Raw genomic sequence first — 20,205 nt, 5'->3', positions numbered from 1 at the left:
TAAGCTCTTTTTTTGATCAAGTAGCGCGGTAGCGTCAACAAAAGCTAACGTTACATTTTCCAAAGAAAGCATTCTGAAACTCGAGCTCAAATCATGAATATAACAGCTACGGATCACTGATCCTGGATCAGTAAGTGACGGCACAGACACTAAAGCTCGTAACGCCATTGGCTCCTCAAACCTCATTATTCCTCCCGCCTCTCTCATCAATGAAGTGCGGCGCACATTTTGGAGCATCTCAGCTTGTTTGCAGTCTGAAGGTAAATAAAGAACTGTTGGTTTAATAAGTACAGCGGTTTCTTTACTCAAACACTTATAAATGCTTTTTTTTTTTTTTGAGGAGCGGAGAAGAGTTTCTAGTTTTAGTCTAGCATTTGTTGTCAAGTCACAGCCAAATAGCTCGTGCACAGCGCTGAATCTTTCATAATATGATACGTTGGCCAAATAACAGAAAAAAAAAACTGAACGCCCACATAATGACAGAAACCTGGGGAAAATGGGACACAAGTCAGAAAAAAAAAAAAAAAAAACCTTTGCTGGTCAAAAGCTTTGTATTTGAACTTGATCTTGGTGAAATGTTTATATTAATATCTAATGACATATGCAACAATGCAAATAAACGTAGCCTATCTGTAGGCCTAGACATCTATATGGTAACACTATACAATACGATTTCATTAAAATACATTTGTTACAGTATTTATTAATCTTTGTTAATGTTAATGAAAATACAGTCGTTCATTGGTAGTTCATGTTAGTTCACAGTGCATTAACAAATGTTAACAAACAACTTTTGATTTTAATAATGCGTTAGTAAATGTGGAAATTAACATTAAGATAAATGCTGCAGAAGTATTGTTCGTTCTTAGTTCGTGTTAACTACACTAGTTAACTAATGTTAACTACTGAACCTTATTGTGAAGTGTTGCCATTTATATAAGTGTATCTGTATACAATAAAGCCACAATACCAACTACCAATAGGAGGTTTCTGGCCGGCAGAAAAAATTAATTTTGCCTATGTCACAATTTGAGGTCAATCCGGCCCTTGATTGTGCCCCACTGATTGTGTTGCCAAATTGGTTTGGAACAGATGTTGAATAAACAATTAAACTGAACATGTCTGTCTATCTGCTTGACTGACCGTTTTATTGATCACTGAGAGAGCATTGACTTGGTATGATGTTGGTTCAATAGAATTTTTTTATTTTTTTTTAAATAGCTTGGATGTAGTAAACTACTTTTGCCATGTTGCCGTAGCTCAGCTTGCTACATTTCCCAGGGCTGTAGCTTTAGTGTAGTTAAGCTTCATTTAAAGAAGAGTAACTGTTAGCTTAGCTCACTACATTTTCCAAGTAGCTTGCCCAACACTGGTGATCGCAAAAGGAAGTTATTACAAACACTCGATGGTGGTTTGAAGTGAGTTCTGAGTAAAAGTGTACTATTAATCTCATAAATTGTCTTATGAAGCATGATGCTAATATTAGCCCTAATGCAGCTGCAGAACAGGTCCAATTCTTCTTCATAATGCAATTTGTCATAATACTTCACGTGAGGATGCAAGAAAATGTTTTGTTGTATTTATTTAGAAATACTTTTGATAATAGTTGGGTAAATGTATACTGGGACTGAAGCGATGTGTTTTAACGTATAAACGTTTTATTGCCAGTATAAAGGCTGAAAATGGCTAAATAAAAACAAAAGAATAATGATAAAAGAATAATAAGGATTATGTCTCATACCTGGCGGAAGTGTGAAAGGTTCTGTTTCCTTAAACTAGTTTGTCATGCATTTCCTAATTTCAACACATTTGTGATTAACGCGATTAAAGTATTTAATCGATTGACAGCACTAATATATATATATTATTCTTATCTGTTATTTTTCCACATCAGCTTTTCCTTTGTAGGGTTTAAGGGGGTGCTGGTGCATCCTGGACATGTGGCCAGTTCATCACTGGGCTAATTATTACCAGTATTATTATTTTTAATGGATAATGAAACTCATGAAACACCAGTCGGTTTCCACTTCATGCCATTTTGAAACAGTTTCAAGACCACAATATGAAACATGTTAACATTTCTTCCCCTTATCGCAATCAGATTTTTTTTTCTTTCATGTGTTAGTTTAAAAAATGAGGTCAAGTAATACTCTTCAAAGCTAGGAAGCAGATTTAAAGTCAACCAAATTTGAACAAAAGTTCAGCAGGGCGTTCTGATCAAGGGCTAAAAAAAAGGATCAAAGGTCAGACCAATTTTTCTTTACCAGAGGCCTGTCGTGAGAGTCTGTCAGCCACGTCTTTCAAAGTGAAGGCCAGTAGACATATTCAAAGAAATAAGAATATCCTCACAAAAGCCAAGGAGCAGACAAACAAACAAAAGCAAATGTCAAGCAGGGCTGCACTTCAGCAATTGCCTCTCTGTCTAAGCACCCAGGGGTATTTATCTTAGGTCCCCTGTCAAAACGGCTCGGCCATTCTATGCAACTAATCCTACTAAACTGACTCTCTCCACTTAGATCAATGGGGCACAACACTAAGCACTTCTGACAGATACATACATCCGCCGCAAGTCCCAGTCCCTAAACTCAACCCTCCGCTGAACGCACGACTAGACCCCTCCACCCGCCTCTTTCTCACTTACTAGTTTAGGCAAGATCACAGAGGCAGATATGACAGTCACAGCCTCTGTAAAATTTAATACCACTCTGAGGAAAATCTCTCTGGATTACTTTAACTCCGTTAACCTGTTTATCATGCTCTTTATTCTATAGCTTTGAATAATAAATCACTTTTGCATTCCTCTCCTCTTTAAGGAAGCGAGCTGGAACTTAATGATCTCCCACCTCCGGCCCCCTCAGTCGCTCTCTCCCAGTCGCAATCGCTCCCCGTCTCTTTCGCTCTCTCTCTCTCTCGTTCAGCGGTGTAATGCTCCGCTTGCCTCTCAGAGCTACTGGTGGTCAGGGGGCTGCGAATCTTATCTGATTTTCCAGAGAGGGGTTTGAAGCTGGACTGAAGAGGCAGGGACAATAACAGGAAGCGGCCAGAGGAACTGCTGGGCTGGGCTGATCACTTTTGCCACTGGAGTGGCCTGATTGTCCAGTGAGCAGCTCTGTGGGAGCTCAGACAGGTTCACATGCAGCTGGAAACAGACACCACTGACCTGAGACTGAGGAGGATATAATACAACTCATTTACTGAAGGGATTTTCGAATCGAGGAAGACTGTTGAAGGGACCAAAACTCTGGTAGGTGATGATTTGTATTTTTTTTTTAAATGTTTGACATATATATTTATGTGTGTGTGTGTGTGTGTGTTGATTTTTTTTTCTTCTTCTTTTTTTTTTTTTTTTAAGTTGAGGCTATGATGTTCGGTTGAAATAATTACATATATTGTATAACTGTATAATATATACTGTATCTGTGTATGTTTGGTTTTAATTCAATTTTAATGTGTATTGTAACATTTCTCACCAAAAAACAAAAGTCTGATTTGAATGATGCTTCCTGGACTAATAGGAAGGAAATTCCCAAGGAACACTGATTACCGCATGGGAAGACGTTGAACTTATATGGATGTAACATTTTACTTAGGAACAAAGAAACTATTTTAAATCTGTGCACCATCTGTCCTGTTTTTTTCTTGAAACAGCACAGCAGTTACAGGTTATTCTTAATGTCTCATCCCATATGCCACTGTAGGAATAATGTTTTAAGAGATGTAGAAATCAGTGCTCATCATACGAAGAATGAAAGTCGGTGCTGTTAATTATTAAAGGTTATGTAAATCATCACAGTTCAGGCTGTAAATAATATAAAACATGCCAGCCGTGAGCTTGACATTATGTGACACATATATTTAGAATTTAAATGAAGAGAGGTGTACCAGATGAGTCAGAGGTGAGAACAGGTGCAGTGCATGTACTTCAGACAGTGACATCTTTAACAGGTTGCTGGAACTTGTGACACTGAAGACGTGTGATAAAGGAAGGGAGACTTGATGTATGTCAGGCTGAATTTTCTAGAGGAGAGAGTAGGCAGACTGCAGATTGCTGGAAGCTGCTCCGTGATTAAACCTATTTTAATCTGAAGCCCACACATAGACATACACACATACACGCAAAGCCTTTCAAATGGCTGGTTGAAACAACAATTGCTGTGGAAATGGTGTGCTTTTCAATAATGTCAAATGTTGAAAATAATTTGTATTGAACACGCTTCGGTGTCAATGTGCTGAGATTACAATGAGTCTCAGCTTCAAAGCTGATAGCACTGTACTGAAAAAAACATGTTTTTTGTTTTGTTTTTTTGCTGAGAGAGGTGGGTGGGGAATTGAAGAGAAATATTTGATGGTTTACATTAGACTTGTCTGAATGGAAATTATCTGCTATAATCTATTTATATATATGTATATGTATATGTATATGTATATGATTTTCCAGAGAGGGGTTTGAAGCTGGACTGAAGAGGCAGGGACACATATTTATATATATATGTATATGTATATGTATATGTATATGTATATATATATATATATATATATATATATATATATATATATATATATGTCTGTGTGTGTGTGTGTGTGTGTGTGTGTGTGTGTGTGTTAGAAAGACAAAAGAGAGAGGAAAGGGGACTTTAGAATTAAAAAACTTATTTTTAATTTTCCAATATAACATGAGCAGAGTTGCTGACTGAATTATCAAGAAGTTAATATTTAGTAACCAGCAATTCAAATATAATATGGCTAGTTGGCATCAAAAACAAGAAGAGGCCAAACAGAATCAAGAGTTGGAATTTAGTGGAACAAACACAGCCAGGTGAGGTGGTGCTGTTACAGTACATCAAATATCAGCACTCATGGAACACTGCTTGCCCAATAAAAGTAGTGTACTGGGACATTTGACATATACGTTTACAACAGAACATTTAGTTTGTACTTACCCAGCAAAAAAAAAAAAAAAAAGATGTATAAATGTGATGGGACGTGGGAATGTTATGGGGAAAGTTTTTGTGCAAATGTTGGGAACATAAAGATCAGATAACTCTAACTTATAAAAGTTGTTAACATTAGAATGTTTTTATTATTATTATTAAAGATTCAAGAGACCCTTGCCAGAACATTAGACAAATGTCACAGTCATTTTGTAACTTCTGTCCATTTATGAAAAAAGATTATTTGTCACAAGATTAAAGAATATTTAAAGTTATTATATGACTGTGCCAATTTATTTATTTATGTATTTATTTATATTTAACTCTTTTGTAAGAGAGAATTTGTAGAATAACTCTTTCAAGTCTTACCAAAGATTGGATAATGAGCAACATTTCCCTTTTGCCCTTAACCTGATTGGAGAAAACAAAAAGAAGTAGAAAAACAGGCATGAATAATCAGGAACATCAGAGTAGAAATGAGCTCAAAGTATAGCTAGCATAGTATATTATGTGCTGCCCATACAGTTCTGAATCCATTGTTTTATAGCTTCTGTGAAAGTAATCATTTTGAGTGGAAGACTTTATGAGGCCCTATAGCAAAGATTTAGCAATTTGGGAACACTTAAGAAGCATAATCCACCTCATCTTAATATCATCGTCTAAATGAGTCTAACATGAGAATGGTCCATCAAGCTAAAGCGTGTTATCTGGGATGGGAGTGAAGTAGGCTAGGGAATGTATTAGTGGGCTTTAACGGTGTCACACAGTTAGAGTGTGCTGTTTCCCATCATTCAGAAGAATACAGTCGAAAGTTTGTGCCACAGGAGAAACCCTAATGAGACAGACAATTTAATGAAGGGATTTCAAAGTCAGAGATAACAACTGACTTTCTTTCTTTCTTTCTCGCCAACATTAAACATACTGAGGTCTGTGAGGGTGAAGAAACCATCTTGAAAGGCATGAATTAATTTATATATTTTTGTTTTTTTTGCTCCATTCACATGGTGTACAGATGATGAAACATTCTGCCTGCAGGCAGATGACTGAGCCTGGCTTTTGGGCAGGTGTCCTGGTCGTTTTATGTACCCTCAGCGTTGGAGCTGATGTCAACCAAGCTCTGAAAACGCCATCCATGCCGAGCAGAGTGCTTCAAAGGCATAAGAGAGACTGGAAATGGGATAAACTTTATGTGAATGAGGAAATGCCTCCAAAAAACCCTCCTGAAAAAATTGGAAAGGTAAAGGGTCTAAACAATGATAAATTTAATGAAAGTATGTAGATAGTGCTACTTTGAATATACTGCTTAAAGTAAACTCAGATACTTCAAGTAGAGTACTCTGAGGAATTACTATGTAAATTTAGATATAATGAACAAAATATTTGGATTATTGTAATATTTGTTGTAATGCTTGCTTTTATTTCTATACTTTTTCCCCCATTCCTTTCTCTTTTTAGCTAGAGAATACATTTTTCGATGCATCTGCAAGATATATCCTCTCAGGAGAAGGTGCTAATGACGCTTTTACTGTAAATGACAATGGGGATATTGTTGTCAATACAAAGTTGGACCGGGAGAAGCAAAGTTTCTACAATCTGACAGCTTCACTCATTGACTCTAAAACCAAAAAACAGCTTGACAAGGATGATACATTTGTAATAGTGGTCATGGATATTAATGACAATATCCCTGTATTTCCACCTGAAATCTCAGGATCCATCAATGAATCTTCTAATGCAGGTAACAGGGTGACCACGATGTCCATGTGTGGACAGCTTTACAAGTAGGACTGAAAAACTATTATGTAGTACACCTTGATGGATTTATGAAATGTGGATTTTGTTGCAGTACTGTAAAACAGCCAGAAAACATTATTTCATTTTATGCTTAACTTTTTGCACACATTATCTTTCTAGGATCTATAGTAATGACAGTAAAGGCAACTGATGCTGATGATCCCACCACTCAAAATGGAATGATTGGGTACAAACTTCTGAATGGGACAGATCTCTTCAACATCATCAACATCAACAATACAGGTTTGCAATTAGAAACTTTAGGGTCATAAAAGTTCTCTGTCTGTCTGTCTGTCTGTCTGTCTGTCTGTCTGTCTGTCTCTGTCTCTGTCTCTGTCTCTGTCTGTCTGTCTGTCTGTCTGTCTGTCTGTCTATCTATCTATCTATCTATCTATCTATCTATCTATCTATCTATCTATCTATCTATCTATCTATCTATCTATCTATCTATCTATCTATCTAATCATTTTAGCTGAATTTACAGCAGCCATCAGTGTCACATCCTTCAGCAGTCATTTTAATATCCTGATTTGATGCTCAAGAATTTCTTTTCATATTATTATCAGTGTTGAAAACCGTTGTGCTGCTTAATATTTTAGTTGAAACCGTGATGCATTTTTCCTAGTATTCTTTGATTAATAGAAAATTCAAAAGCGAGAATGTTCAGCAGCATTTATTTGAAATGAGTGCTGTCAAACGATTAATCGCGATTAATCGCATCCACAATGAGTTTTGTTTACATAATATATGTGTGTATACAGTGTAAATTTATTATGTATATATAAATACAAACACATGCATGTAAATATTTAAGAAAATGTGTTATGTTAAGTACTAAATATATTTAGATATAATATGAAATATAAGAATATAAATGTATATACATGTAAATAATTTCTAAATATATACTGTATACTGTATGTGTGTGTCTATTTATATATACGTAATAAATGAACACAGTACACATACATATATTATGTAAACAAAAACTTTTATTTTGGATGTGATTAATTACGATTAATTGTTTGACAGCACTATTTGAAATGGATATATTTTGTAACTTTATGAATGTCTTTGTTTGTTTTGTCTTTAGGTGTAATCAGAACATTGACAAGCAGCCTTGACCGAGAGAAACAGAGTCAGTATCTAATTGCCATACAAGCCAAAGACATGCCAGACGTTAGTACTGGGAATTCTGCTACTACGATTGTGACTATCAACATTACTGATATAAATGACAACATTGCCACCTTCAAAAAGGGTAAGTTGACTGTAAAAGCTGTAACTAAATTTTGCAAATACACTGCATGCTAGACTAGACTATTTTTCAAATCATTGTTAACAGAAAGTATTTTTCTCCTTAGGAGAATACTATTTTAATGTAAAAGAAGACAGCAAACCTGGATATGAAATTGGCATATTAGAAGTGGAGGACAAAGACGAGATAAAAAACAAAAATCCTTCTATTACTGTACAACAGAAATCTAATGTGTTTGACATTAAAATAAATAATGAGAAAAATGGAATTCTTAGCCTCAAAGTGGTAAGCACTTCAAGCTTCATTACTAAACAAGCTTCAAGGCAACTTGAATTTTTAAGACTGAGCAATGCTTTTAATGATTTCATTGAAAGTTGACATTTTATCTCTTAGCTTTAGAATTATTGTTTTGCTCTTTTTTTTTTCCTAATCACTCACAGCCTCTCGACTATGAAACGGAGAAGATGCACAAGTTTAGTGTAGATGTGTCAGAGTACACAGTGTCTGAATCTCCAGATAACCAAGGATCCAGACTGCAGATGAAAGCCAAAGTTTTCATCCATGTAATTGATGTTAACGAACCACCTGTTTTCAACCAAACTGAATACAAGTTCAGCATCTACGAGGGCCCGTTCGAGAATCCAATCATTGGAGCTGTTTCAGCAAAGGATCCAGATGAAAACAGTTACAAAATACGGTATAAACAGAGATTTTTATTTTGCTGTACTGTCATAAATGTTATAGTTATGTAAACAGATCAAAATGGTTTCATCTAATGTTGACGTTTGATCACTCTAGGTACTCTATTGAAGACCCAAACTGTCCTGTAGCTGTGGATCCTGTACAAGGACATCTGTCCTTAAAGAAGCAACTGGACAGAGAGGACAAACCCTCCTACACATTCCAGGTTACAGCTCAGGAGAATACACCAAATGGTAGGATATAATCAAGCTTTCACAACACCTTCATTTTCCCCACGTTTTACAAAAATACTGAAGGTTTAAAAACTGTGAGATAAAATTAATGTGTGAATTATGTGGATTATTTTTCAGGGAATACGTAGTGTTTTATATTCATATTATGCACTATTAATTTATATTTGTAATAAAAAAAAAATGGAATTTTAACTAGTGCTGTCAAACGATTAATTGCGATTAATTGCATCCAAAATAAAATATTTTGTTTACATAATATATGTATGTGTACTGTGTTTATTTGTTATGTATGTGTATATATATATAAATACATACACATACAGTATATATTTTGAAAAATTACATGTATATACATTTATATATTTATATTATTATATTTTAATTATATATAAATATATTTAATATATAAACATAACATCTTTTCTTAAATATATACATGCATGTGTTTGTATTTATATACACAGTACACGCTCATATATTATATAAACAAAATATTTTATTTAATAGTTTGACAGCACAAATTGTAACATAAGCTTTTAAATAAAAATTTAAAAATGTATTTACCACCATGAGGATCATTAATTCAGCTAAGTGTGTCTAAACCTTTAGTATTTGTGTTTCCAAAATATGTGATTTTAGTTGTGATTTCAGTCTTATTTATATTCTGGAGGGATCACAATCTCACTGAATTAGCTTTGTGCTAAATTATCTGTTAATCAAAGATTTGGTTCAACAAATTCAACAGAATGTGACTTTTGGGAACTGTTTTGTTTTGCTGTGCTAATTACATGTATTTGCAAGAGTACTTTGATTTAATTAGAAATTAATATTGTAGCAAAAGTTTGTAGTAAAAACGTCTTTACATATTTACCAAATAACCCCAGCCAAGTAACAGCAATATTCACAGACAAATCTTTTTTCTTTTTTTTAAATTATAACAAGCATCTTCATCATTAGTATGGTCATCATTGTTATGATAAAGATCATTAGTAAATTTGTGGGGTGGGGGGTTATCTCTGAATCCTCAGGTCTAATGTCCTATGCGCTGGTTAATCTGAAGGTTCTTGACATTAATGACAACGCACCAGAACTAACTAACAAGAGCCACGTGTATATCTGTGAGAGTGATCAACCTGGAACAGTAAGGAGTCGCTTGAATACATTTCACATGAACAAATTTATAATGATTTTCCTTTAGCTATGTATTTTCATAATCCTTCATTTATTACCCTCTTGCAGATCATTGGGACTGTTGGTGCCTCCGACAAAGATGAAAATTCAAGCAGGATCAGTTTCACTCTGGCAAAAACCAGCTTGAACTTTTCCCTTCATGATAATGGAAGTGAGTTAATTCATGTTCACTACAGTTGGAGTGGTTCTAATCAACTTGAATCAGCCACTCTACCGTTATAGTTATAGATATAGGATAATGTTTGTAAAGTTGAATTTAAAACATCTAGTTTCAGCGCAGGTACAATTTCATGAATGATATTAAGACTGCTTTATCCTTAGTTCTCTGTCTACTCCAGAGCAAACTAACTGCTGCTTATTCGTAGAGTAATCAGGCATAAAAGGAATAGGACGAAACCCACCAAAATACTGTAAAATGCATTAGGTACAAGCTTTCTAAAAGCAGCAGCCATGCACAATGAATCTATGATCTGACACTCCATGTTCTAAATGTGCCAGACTGAGGAACATTTTCAGAACACTGTGGTTTCTTTCCTCACAGCTGTACAATGAACTAATATGATGGTTTACTATTTTAAACTGGCAGAAACAGGAAAGCAAAGTAGTTTGTTAAGGTGCACTAACTGGAATGAAAAAAAATGTCTTGGGCTTTTTGGTAACACTTTATTTTGATAGTCCACTTTAGACATTAACAGTAAGTAACTTTGCAACTACATGTCAACTAGCAGTCATTATAGTATTAATAGACTGTTTGTTTAATATCTTCTAACACTTTATTTTGATGGGTCCACAACATACAACATACTGACTATGAGAAACTTTGCAAGTATATGTCTACTAACCCTAAACCTAATCTACTGAGAGTTAGTAGACATGTAGTTACAAGTTAATGAGAATTAGTTGACATGTAGTTACAAAGTTACTTATAGTTAGTTAGTTATGATATATAAGCTTATTAAAATGATTTCAGAGGGATAATGTGACACAGAAGACTGAAAATCCAGCTTTGCCATCACAGGAATAACTTACATTTTAATAGCTATTAAAATGGAAAACAGTTATTTTAGTTGTAATTCTAATAGTAATTTCACAATGTTACTGTTTTTTTATTGTATTTTTGATATATAAATTCAGCCTTGGTGAGCACTTTCAAAAACATGCAAAAAAAATTCACAATTCATAAGTGTAATCTATAAAATAATTACATGTATTTATCCATGTTTTACATCAACGACAGAATGTTGCTTTTTACAGCTGTAACTGACTTTCCTCAAAATGTGCTAGATGAGCATTTCAATGTAGGCCACACGAATGTCAAAGTGAAGATTTACTCTTCCTACTATTGTGTGAAATGGGATATTCTTAGGCCTGGTTGCATTGAATTGTCACAAGAATCTCAGCTACATTTCCCTCCAAGCATCAACAGAAAACAAAAGCAGAGTCCAATGACAACAATAGCACTGCTGATGAAAATTGTTAGCTTGCACCTGTGGCATACACAGTCAGTCATTTCCCCTGAATAAGAGCGAAATTAATGACTCTCTTCAATTATTAACATTTGTTGTAGATAACACTGCGAGCATAATGCTGAAGCAAGGCGGTTTCAGTACCGAGCACTCAGTGGAACATGTGCTAGAAATCGAAATCACTGATGGAGGGACACCAAAACAGAAGAGGACTGACCGCCTCCAGATTAAAGTGTGCACGTGCCAGACGCCTCGACTGGTGGAGTACTGTATGGCCTACACCCGGACGGGAATGAGCGTCAGCGCCCTCTTAGCCATTCTTCTCTGCATCGTCACCATCCTGGGTACATTTACACGTATCTCTCATCTCACTTGTTTTTCTTCTTTCTATTACAAAGATAACCATGCAAGGCCAAAGACTCCTCCCTTAGTGTTTTCCTTTTTTTTTTTTTTTTTTTTAAGAACTAAAAAAGAAACACATTTTTAGAAAAGCAAACACATCATTTAATCAAGCCCAGCAAAACAGATTATGCAGGATTCATGACCTGACAGGAGCATGGTTATATTAATGATACATGTGAGCATTTTAAATCCTTTCTTTGAGGAAAGGCTTTTCTCCGTAATTTCCCAAGTGGAGACTCTGTATATTTTATTCACCATCTTAAGATCCTTTAAGTGGTCTGGTTGTATAAATAACCCAGGTACTGAACGCTGTAAATAAGAGCATGTAAGAGAGTCGCTTAGTTCCATATTTTCCTTGTCATAGTTAGTTAGTGTACTGTATATGATGAGAAAAAAGGATGCAAAAGCTGTCACTGGGGCAGTACCCAGTACATATTTTTGTCTTATTTACCACTTTAGGGTGCATATTAGTAGCTTAAAGTGTATTATTACTTCACCTAACATACTAAAAGTACAATTTAAAAAGGTATCACCTCAGTGACAGATTACCTATTTTTCCGGAAAGTGTGAGATGACATTTTGCTTGCGTCTCTACACCTTTTCCAAAGTAGAGGTTTGCGCTTGCATTTCTAGATGTGAGAAACAAGGCGAGAGTGATGACAATTAAGACAATCCACTGATCTGCAGTCACACCATCAGACAGACGAGAAGTGTCGAAGCATTCTGAAGTTCACAGACCCCCGTGATAATAAGAGACTTCCTTTTCAACACCACCTTATGTTTGTTTCATTCGTTTGTTTATTTATAGACGAACGAATGCTGTTTGAAACTTGTGTTGTCAATCAAAATTTATAATGAGTTTACATTACACAAATAAACCAGGAAGATGTTAAAATGATTGAAGAAAGAAAGAATGTTGATATTGTGTATTTCTTTCATCTTCTTAGTCATCGTCATCCTCATTGTGTTGCGGAGGCGCTATCAGAAGGAAGTTTTGGTTAGTAAGTCTTGTGGCGAGATCCACGAGCAGCTGGTGAGATATGACGAGGAAGGCGGTGGAGAAATGGACACTAATGGTTATGACGTCTCCATCCTGTCCTCTGCTTGTCACGACAGCAGCTTTCGGCCCAGCACGGGGCCTTCGCTGTACGCCGTGGTGAAGAAACCCTCTGCTTGTAAGGGTGACATGGCCATGATGATCGAGGTGAAGAAGGATGAGGCCGACCACGACCGTGATGGGATTCCCTACGATACTTTACACATCTACGGCTATGAGGGATCTGAATCCCTGGCCGGTTCCCTCAGCTCTTTGGACTCATCCTCCAGTGGGTCCAATCTGGACTACGACTTCTTGCATGAGTGGGGACCTCGTTTCAGGACCCTGGCTCAGCTCTATGGAGTAGACGGCTCGGACTCTGATAGCTCCGACTGATCCTACTGAAGGCCAGGGTTATCAGGTAGCCATCGTCCTAGGAGGACACATCAGCATGAGACTGCTGTCTTCTCTTCATGGGACTTTTTGTAAGGGTCCCTTTAAGAAAGGGATAAACAAGTGCCAATGCTTGTTTCCTTCATGCATTGTTATGACATTATGATGAGCACTACTGTATTTGTAATTTTCATAGAATTAGTGTAAGTTAGTAGAAAAACTTGCCTTGGTTTTTTAGACTTGTTTTGTCTGGGTGGGTTTTGTATAAAACAGCGTTGGACAAACTCTCTGGTTTATCCTTACAGCAAATCTGATTTCATTTTGACACAAAATATCTGTGTTCATTTTGTGAAGGATTTTTTCTTTTTTCTTTTTTCTTTTTGCGTGTATTGTATTACTCAACCCAATCTCATGAGAAAACATCATTATTTTACGTTTTGGCAACTTGGTGGTGAATTCGTATGAACTTGTATGATTAGATTCATACGAAAATACAAAAATGTTACCCACCCCTAAACCTAACCAGTAACATAAAACTGAGATTATACAAATAATATGAATTTGCAACCAAACTTAAAAGTTACAAGTAGCGATGAGATTGTGTTGTCCTTAATATTTTCTAACATTGTTTTTTTTTGCATCTTGTATTCCTAGAAATCCTCAGTGTGCCAGTTTATGATTTTTTTACTATGTATACAAGTGTTTTCTGGATTCATAGTCAGTGTAATCGCGGAGCCAGCATTGTTCAGCAGACTCTTCTCATCAGGAAAACTACTGTACTGCCATGGGAGCAACAAAGGAAGTGGTGATAACAGTACATTGAAAGAATTAAAGGCTACTCCAAGTTTATTTGACAGGAATCATCAGCACATCGATTGTTATGAGTAAAGGCCAAATCTCAAAGGTCCACCATTATAAGGCAATTGCAAACGTCTCAGGAAACATGCAGTGAGTTGTATGCCTGTTGAAATGCGAGAAGTGGTCTGAATAACTGTAATACCAAGTGAATCAAAACTTAAGCGTGGCTATATATTTAACAGCGCCATTTAACTTGTTAAATATTTTGATGATAGTTAAAACCAAAATATGTAGCGGGCCAGCCAGTGTCTTGACAATATTGTCCGTCTTTCATTCAAGACTAAATAGACAAGAGGATCTCCTTTCATTGAAAAAATTGTAAACCATCTTTATACCTTAAATATTTACCTCTGTGCACAAACTCTACCCTGTTTCCCCATTAACCACAGGCACAATATGTGGAAGCCACCTTCTCCCTTTCCTGTAGGGAATTACACACCAAGCACTCTTCTCCTGTCTTGTTAAACATGAGCAGCTCCGTCACTGAAATGTCAACTTCCTGTCTGTATGAGCACAAGGAAATGCACTTCCTGTTCCCTTATCTTTTAAGTGAAGGAACAGATTGAAACCTTTTTCCTGTTTTGTCGTCTTGGAGGGATAAAGAAAGAAAACTTAGGAGAGCAGGAAAATGTTAAAGAACGATATAAAAGCTGTCTTGGTCACAAAGGCATTGTCCTTCAAGACAAACGGTGCTGCTCTTGAATGTTTCTTTTTCTTTCTTGTTTTCACCATACAATTTAATTAGTTGGTTTTCATCTCTTTTTTTTTTTAATGAAAAATGATGTGTTATTCTGGTTGTAGAATTAGATGTTCAATCACTAATGTATGTAACTAGTGGGCAAAGACTATTACAGTAAATGAAAATCAGATAGACTGCACATCTTCTCATGATGGACCCATCATGTTTCTCAAGTAAAATAATGTACAGAAAGTTCGAGAAAAACTGGAATCGTAATTAAAATGGCCTTCACTTGATAGCCTATGTGATTGTTCATTATTGTTATCATATTTCATGTAGGTATGTATGCTTTGAATTAGCGGTTATCGACATTATGGCCAGTTTAAAGTGCGTAGTGTGTTGAATGAACATTATTCCTATCGAACAAAAGTGTCTGAGATTTGTTGGGAAGGTCCAGTAGATGTCAGTGTTGGGCAGTCAGACTAAACATTTCAGTATATGGTTCTTCTGTGTGTTAAGAGGGACAAAAATATGTGCCTTTTTTCTATTGTTGCTATTGTTAAAAATATTCTTTTTGTTTTCTGTTTTGAAACTGCCAAGTTTGTATTTGAATAATAAACTTCCATAAAATAGGTTTAGTGTCCTTAATATAAAATAAAGTGTAGAAAAAAATAAAGAAGACAAAATGTCTTCTGCTGAACAGTGTGTGTGTGTGAAGAGTGTTTGTGTCTCATTAAACCAATGTTATGGGTAGCAGAGGGTGCCTTGAGTTGAAGTTTATCGCACAGACAAACAGATCACACAGATAGCGGCACGTTAGCGGAAATTCCACAGTGATGTCACGCCTAACACATCTGTGAGACACCCAGCTGGGACTTCCTGAGGCTGCAGACTTGACCATTCATAGTATGTACAACGTAATGGCTTTCTTACAATGAACACAGAGATAATGCAATATAATAGACAAAAAATCATCAAATACATATTCATCTAAATAAATCACACTGCAATTTATCATCATCATTTTCTTGTATAACCCAGTACCTATCTTCAGTAGCCCTATAGTTACACTTCTGTTCAAGAGTTCTTCTTTGGAAAAAGTATTTTATGTTCGCCAAGTCTGCATTTATTTGTTTAACCCTCTGGGGTCTGAGGGTGTTTTGGGGCCCTGGAGAAGTTTTGACATGCCCTGACATTTGTGCTTTTTTCAGTTGCTTATAAACATATAAATGGCTAAAGTCTTATAACACAGTAATCAGCACAAACTGGGCTACAATAAAATGTGAGCAACATGCATGTACATGATTGTGTTTTTGAGAAAGCAATGTTTATGCATGGTTAGTGAAAAACTAAAATTTTTAAATCACTTGAGTAAGGCCATAAAACACATACAGAATATTTGTTCTTTTGAGAACTGGACCTTGAAACCTAGAGTTTTTGCTTCAAAATGATGTGAAAATCATCTACATGCACTTTCATGAGATTGGGTTGACAGATCAACCTGCTGTGATTCACACCTGAGAAGACAAAAGCCCACATACTGAGCTGCATAATGAGCGTTTCTGTCAGGTGTGTGACTGAGAGGGAAGAGTTACAAGAAAGAATGTGAGGCCAAAAGAAATGTATATATTTTTTTTGTTTGTAGTTTATTTAGAATATAACTATCACACAAAATAACTTGAGATTCACTTGCAAGTGCAGTTAAACCAGTTTAGGAACAAGCAAACAACACAGCACAAGAGTCAAGACGTCGTGGGTGCAATATCCAAAATTTCCAAAACAGTGGCAGGAAACTTGAACACAGGAAAATGGGAGACAGCAGAAACTGCACGAGAAAACAAATGGACGTGAGCAACACAATGATCAGACAAAGAGAGAGCAAACAAGTTGACAGTATTTATACAGTATATATATATATATATATATATACTACCAGTCAAAAGATTTTAAACAGTAAGATTCGTAATGTTTTTAAAGAAGTGTCAGGCTCACCAAGTCTGCATTTATTTGATCCAAAATACAGCAACAACAGTAACATTTTGAAATATTTTCATTCAAAACTTTTTTTTTTTTAATCCACAAAAAATACTTCAATAATTCTTCAGTAATAATTCAATGAAGTTCAATTCATTGACATTATTTAATGTGTTGGTGTTATTAACTATTCACTAACTAGGACCACACCACAAACGAGCTATGAAATAGTTAGTTGAACAGAGTGTTGGGGAAGAGTAGAGGAGGATGAAGGGTAGAGTTAATGGGATGATGGTCAGGTTTATCAGGGCATCTAGAATTGATGGCTCAGAGAGACTCGGGGTGGGAAAGGTGGGTTCGACAGAAAGAGATAAACAGTACGATATGAGGCGGCCCGATATATGGAGGTTTTGGAAAGTCATGTGATTGTTTGGGGCGTGGCCCTGTTCCCGAACGTCAGCTAACCAATTAACTACCTATAATGTGCAACATTCTACAGCATATATTATTATAGGTTAAGTATAATTTATAAACATTAATATTAAACATATAAAAATATATATATACAAACAGAACTGTTTAAATGTTGGTGGCCGTTATGATTTTTTCATGTTTTGAACTGTCACTTTTGGTTTTCTGAATGTGTCCTTGCTGAATAAAAAGTAGGCTACATATTTATATATTTATTTATTTATTTGCTTGCTTACATCAAATAACTGTAATTTATTAGGATAGATTCCACCAGGAAAACCCATTCATGATAGTACAGTAAATCCCAATTTCTGTAGCTTTTACAGATATGATCAAATATATGAAGGCAATATATATTTAATCATTTATCGATCGCTTTATTATTTAAAAAAAAAAAGAAAAGAGGATTCGTAATGAGAAATAAATCTTCACATAAATTGTAATTTGACAACGTGAACACAAGAGGACAGCACAATATCATACAGTGAAGGGACGATGAAGACTGGCCTGTTTTGAACAGCTTGACAAAAAAAAAAAAAAAAAGAGCATCATGACTCTTTTTACATTGCCATATTTTTTTTATTTGGTGAAGATTTGTGATCTGCAGCCATATGTGACCCTGGACCACAAAACCAGTCTTAAGTGTCAATTTTTCGAAATTGAGATTTATACATCATTTGAAAGCTGAATAAATTTTTTTTTTCAGCTTTCCATTGATGTATGGTTTGTTAGCATAGGACCATATTTGGCTGAGATACAACTATTTGAAAATCTGGAATCTGAGGGTGCAAAAAAATCTAAATATTGAGAAAATCGCCTTTAAAGTTGTCCAAATTAAGTTCTTAGCAATCCGTATTACTAATCAAAAATTAAGTTTTGATATATTTACGGTAAGAAATTTACAAAATATCTTCATGGAACATGATCTTTACTTAATATCGTAATGATTTTTGGCATAAAATAAAAATGGATAATTTTGACCCATACAATGTATTTTTGGCTATTGCTACAAATATACCCCAGCGACTTAAGGTCCAGGGTCACATATATTTAGATTTCAGGGAAACAAAAATCTGAAAATACATTAAGGCATGAAATTTTCTTTTGCTTCTTACAGTTTTACTTACGTGCAGATTCAGGATTGTTGAAAAGGTTTAGGTCAGTAAAATGTTTAGTTTTATTAATTTATTTGTATTTTAAATAATGTATATTTTTATTAGGATGCATTAGATTGATCAAACATGACAGTAAAGACATTTATATTGTTTCAAAATATGTTGTATTCCTATTTCAAATAAATGCTGTTATTTTTACCTTTCTATTATTTCTATTTACCTTTCTTACTATGATCTTCACAAATAATAATAATAATAATGATAATCATTATGATGATGATGATGATGATAATAATAATAATAATAATAATAATAGTTAAACAGCACAACTGTTTTCAATATCAATAAGAATGAGAAATTCGCACCAAATCAGCATATTAGAATAATTTCTGAAGGGTCATGTGACACTGAAGAGTGCTTGTTAAAATGCAACTTTGCCATCACAGGAATAAATTATATTTTTACAATATATTAAAGTAGAAAGCACAATATTACTGTTTAGTGTACTTCTAAATACAAACTTGGTGAGCATAAGAGACTTCTTTCAAACAGCAGAACGAAGAAGTATACTTGATAAGTGCTAACAAAATAGAGGTACACTCTCTCATTTACAGTACACGTATGTTCCATCTGCCCTTGTCTCCTCCATTTCATACACACAGATAAATGACCTTGGAATAGAAATGGATTCTATTTAATGCCTTGAAGAAGCAGAGAAATGAGAAGGTAAAGTGAGGATTTGTAAAGGTCAGCAAACCCAAGGAAATCCCTTCACCTTTTTTAACCTTCATATATCTTCTCTTTCACTCAGAGTTTATTTTTAATGAACACACCTTTTCTTACAATAATGGAAAAATGTAGATTGGCTCCACTAAAGATTCGAGCACAGGAATGTTATATAAGCTCATTCAGAAACACTTGTCCCTGTCACATTCTCTCTCCCTCCCTCCCTCTCCCTCTCTCAGCAAGCCACAATGTACCTTCCACTCTAATGCCCTCACAGAGAGTTCAATCAGATGTCTTCCTTGGCTTATGTCATGTACATGTTGCACACTCTCTTTCGCACAGACACACCGGGGGACACCTGTGTCTATCTGTGGATATGTGTCTATCTGTCTCTTGTGTACATGTGGATCATGATCTTTGGTCTTTTTAGTAGCAGTAACAGCAATACTGGGAAACTGAAGCAGAAATATACACTTGTCAGCTGCGCACTTAAAAATAAAGGTTCAAAAAGAGGCTTTTCACAGCAATATATAGGAACCATTTGGGGTTCCCCAACGAATGTTTCAGTGAATAGTTCTTAAAAGAATAATTATAAAGAACCTTTTGGGCAGTGGAAAGGTTCCATTGATTTTAAAGGAAAGATTGATAAAGAACTTTTATTTTTTTAATGTGTAGTCACTGAGACCTCATCACCCTCTCCAAGCCCTTTATAGCCTACCATATTGAGTCATACTTCATGTATTATACAACCCATAGCAACCAGAAACGTAGGGAAAAAAAGAAAAAAAGTGTAAATGAGCACATAAGGCAAACATTTTAATGTCCTTGTCACTGTAGCCTATTAGAGTGAATTGGGGCAATGTGGGACACTTTTGACTTCTCAGAAGAGCAATAATATATAAGCGCTGTGATGCTTAAATCAGTATGCAGTACACATAGCAAGTTATTATTATTATTTATTTTACAATAAACTTTA

General features: G+C 35.2%; 1 protein-coding gene across 1 annotated transcript; it reads left to right on the top strand.

Annotated features, from left to right (window-relative positions):
• Window positions 1-200: 200 nt before the first annotated feature.
• cdh5 (cadherin 5) lies at window positions 201-15,648 on the top strand. Its single transcript, XM_058783202.1, has 13 exons — window positions 201-260; window positions 2,814-3,244; window positions 5,944-6,168; window positions 6,387-6,669; window positions 6,846-6,968; window positions 7,819-7,986; window positions 8,090-8,268; window positions 8,424-8,680; window positions 8,782-8,918; window positions 9,947-10,059; window positions 10,158-10,260; window positions 11,677-11,919; window positions 12,925-15,648. The coding sequence occupies exons 3-13, from the start codon at window positions 5,944-5,946 to the stop codon at window positions 13,407-13,409; spliced, it is 2,316 nt and encodes a 771-aa protein (XP_058639185.1). The 5' UTR covers window positions 201-260; window positions 2,814-3,244; the 3' UTR covers window positions 13,410-15,648.
• Window positions 15,649-20,205: the final 4,557 nt, after the last annotated feature.

This window comes from Onychostoma macrolepis, chromosome 07, assembly GCF_012432095.1.
Source record: "Onychostoma macrolepis isolate SWU-2019 chromosome 07, ASM1243209v1, whole genome shotgun sequence".
Classification (NCBI taxonomy): Eukaryota; Metazoa; Chordata; class Actinopteri; order Cypriniformes; family Cyprinidae; genus Onychostoma; species Onychostoma macrolepis.
This window is presented reverse-complemented; position numbering and strand designations above follow the sequence as displayed.

Coding starts and splice junctions, on each gene's coding strand:
- cdh5 (XM_058783202.1), top strand. CDS start 5,944: ATGATGAAACATTCTGCCTGCAGGCAGATGACTGAGCCTGGCTTTTGG. Junction 6,670..6,845: donor CAATGAATCTTCTAATGCAG/GTAACAGGGTGA, acceptor TTATCTTTCTAG/GATCTATAGTAATGACAGTA. Junction 8,269..8,423: donor GAATTCTTAGCCTCAAAGTG/GTAAGCACTTCA, acceptor AATCACTCACAG/CCTCTCGACTATGAAACGGA.